The 2,090-nt window shown below is 60.0% G+C and overlaps 1 protein-coding gene across 1 annotated transcript; it reads left to right on the top strand.

The window, feature by feature from the left end:
• The first annotated feature begins 244 nt into the window (after positions 1–244).
• eve (even skipped) lies at positions 245–1,574 on the top strand. The gene is made up of 2 exons (XM_017171561.2): positions 245–449; positions 521–1,574. The coding sequence occupies exons 1-2, from the start codon at positions 311–313 to the stop codon at positions 1,504–1,506; spliced, it is 1,125 nt and encodes a 374-aa protein (XP_017027050.1). The 5' UTR covers positions 245–310; the 3' UTR covers positions 1,507–1,574.
• The last annotated feature ends 516 nt before the right edge of the window (positions 1,575–2,090 follow it).

Below are 2,090 nucleotides of genomic sequence, written 5' to 3'. Positions count from 1 at the left end.
TCGCTCATCCGCTATGAATACCAAATCTCCGCGAGAGCGAGAGCGCGGCTCCTCTTTGTGCCAGCCTCGTAATAGCCGCTCAGCATCCGCTCTGCACCGCACAGATTAGCACCACTGGCCTGCCATTGGCTGGCGCAACGACGGCGGCCATTGCGCCGCGCTGCCTGCCTGGAGCGGGCGAGGTATAAAAGGGCGAGGGATGGCTGAGAGAGGCACACTCGAGCTGTGACCGCCGCACAGTCAACAACTGCCTCTGCCTTTGAAAAGCCTCCGAGAACCTCACAACTACCTACGACACTCTGCAGCCAAGATGCACGGATACCGAACCTACAACATGGAGAGCCACCACGCTCACCACGACAGCAGCCCCGTGGACCAGAAGCCCCTGGTCGTCGACCTGATGGCCAGCCAATATGGCAAGCCCCAGACTCCGCCTCCCTCTCCAAATGGTAAGTTACAAGAAAGAACACTTTTCAATTGACTTGAAACTAACTTTAGACTCTTCTCTTTTGCTTTATAGAATGCCTCTCCAGCCCGGACAACTCCCTGAACGGCAGCCGCGGCTCAGAGATCCCCGCTGATCCCTCGGTGCGTCGCTACCGCACTGCCTTCACCCGCGACCAGCTGGCCCGCCTCGAGAAGGAGTTCTACAAGGAGAACTATGTCTCCCGGCCCCGTCGCTGCGAGCTGGCCGCCCAGCTGAACCTGCCCGAGAGCACCATCAAGGTGTGGTTCCAGAACCGCCGCATGAAGGACAAGCGCCAGCGCATCGCCGTCGCCTGGCCGTACGCCGCCGTCTACTCGGACCCCGCTTTCGCCGCTTCCATCCTGCAAGCGGCCGCCAATAGCGTTGGGATGCCGTATCCTCCGTATGCTCCAGCAGCCGCCGCCGCCGCTGCAGCCGCCGCTGCCGCCGCCACGAACCCCATGCTGGGCGGAGGCATGCCTCCGATGTCGATGCCTGGAATGGGCGGTATGCCCATGCCGGGACACGCTGGACATGCTCCCTCCCCGTACGGACAGTACCGGTATGCGCCCTATCACATCCCGTCGCGCCCAGCTCCGCCACATCCCGCCGCCGCTGGCCCTCATATGCACCCGCACATGATGGGCTCCAGTGCCGCCAGCTCCAGCTACTCCGGTTCAGCTGCCGCCGGCCTCCTGGGAGCCATGCCCACCTCCGTCTCCGCCTCCGCCTGCTATCCGAGTCTGAGTGGTAGTGTGCCCAAGACGCAGACACCGCCGCTGGATCTGCAGTCCTCCTCGTCGCCGCACTCCTCCACGCTCTCCCTGTCGCCGGTGGGCTCTGAGCATGCCAAGGTGTTCGACCGGAGTCCCGTGGCTGTTGCTGCTCCTCCCATGACCACAACGAGTCCGCTGCCCGCCCCAGGACTGCTGATGACCAGCGCCAAGAGACCCGCCTCCGACATGTCGCCGCCGCCCGCGACCACGGTGATTGCGGAGCCCAAGCCGAAGCTCTTCAAGCCCTACAAGACTGAGGCGTAAGCCCTGGAAGACCCCGAGGATCCCCTGAAGATGCCCCAAAGATTGTACAAACTAGAGTTAGACCTCGTCCCTGCCTATTTATTCCCGAAGATTGTACCATAAAGCCGTAGATTAGCCCAATGTAATGCTATTAAGTAGCAATTAAGTTGCGAGATCGAAAATAAATACAAAATATCTGAAAAGTATACGACATATCTATTGTTCTACCTGGGGAGTGGCTGAGTGAGTGAGCGAGTGAGCGAGGGAGTTGCTCTTACCTGAGTCACCATAAACCTGGCTGCTCGGATTAGGCATGGAGAAACCTGGCAGAGACAGCTGCTCTCTGACTGACTGCTCTCCCCTGAGCGACGACCTTCGGTAGGGAAGCTGTGTGGAAAATCGGAGCGAGTGCCGAGTGTCCTTCGGAGTGGCCACCCACAATCAGAGAACGAGGGAATCAGGAAATCAGGGGAGATCCACGGGGGTTTGGCACAAGCCAAAAGGACATAGGGAGTTACGGCCAATGGCATATTAATGCGAATCGGGCAGATCGGGGCAAGGATGAGTTGTTACCCCCGCTGGGCCGAAGCCTTGGCCCACTCCCT

The sequence above is a fragment of the Drosophila kikkawai genome, chromosome 2R, assembly GCF_030179895.1.
Source record: "Drosophila kikkawai strain 14028-0561.14 chromosome 2R, DkikHiC1v2, whole genome shotgun sequence".
NCBI classification, from domain to species: Eukaryota; Metazoa; Arthropoda; class Insecta; order Diptera; family Drosophilidae; genus Drosophila; species Drosophila kikkawai.
The sequence above is the reverse complement of the archived record's forward strand: the minus strand, read 5'-3'. Positions and strand labels throughout refer to the sequence as shown.

What these genes read in the sequence shown, in the direction of transcription:
- eve (XM_017171561.2), top strand. Translation starts at nt 311, where the DNA reads ATGCACGGATACCGAACCTACAACATGGAGAGCCACCACGCTCACCAC. An exon ending in TCCGCCTCCCTCTCCAAATG is followed by an intron (nt 450 to 520) that starts GTAAGTTACAAG and finishes TTTGCTTTATAG; the next exon opens with AATGCCTCTCCAGCCCGGAC.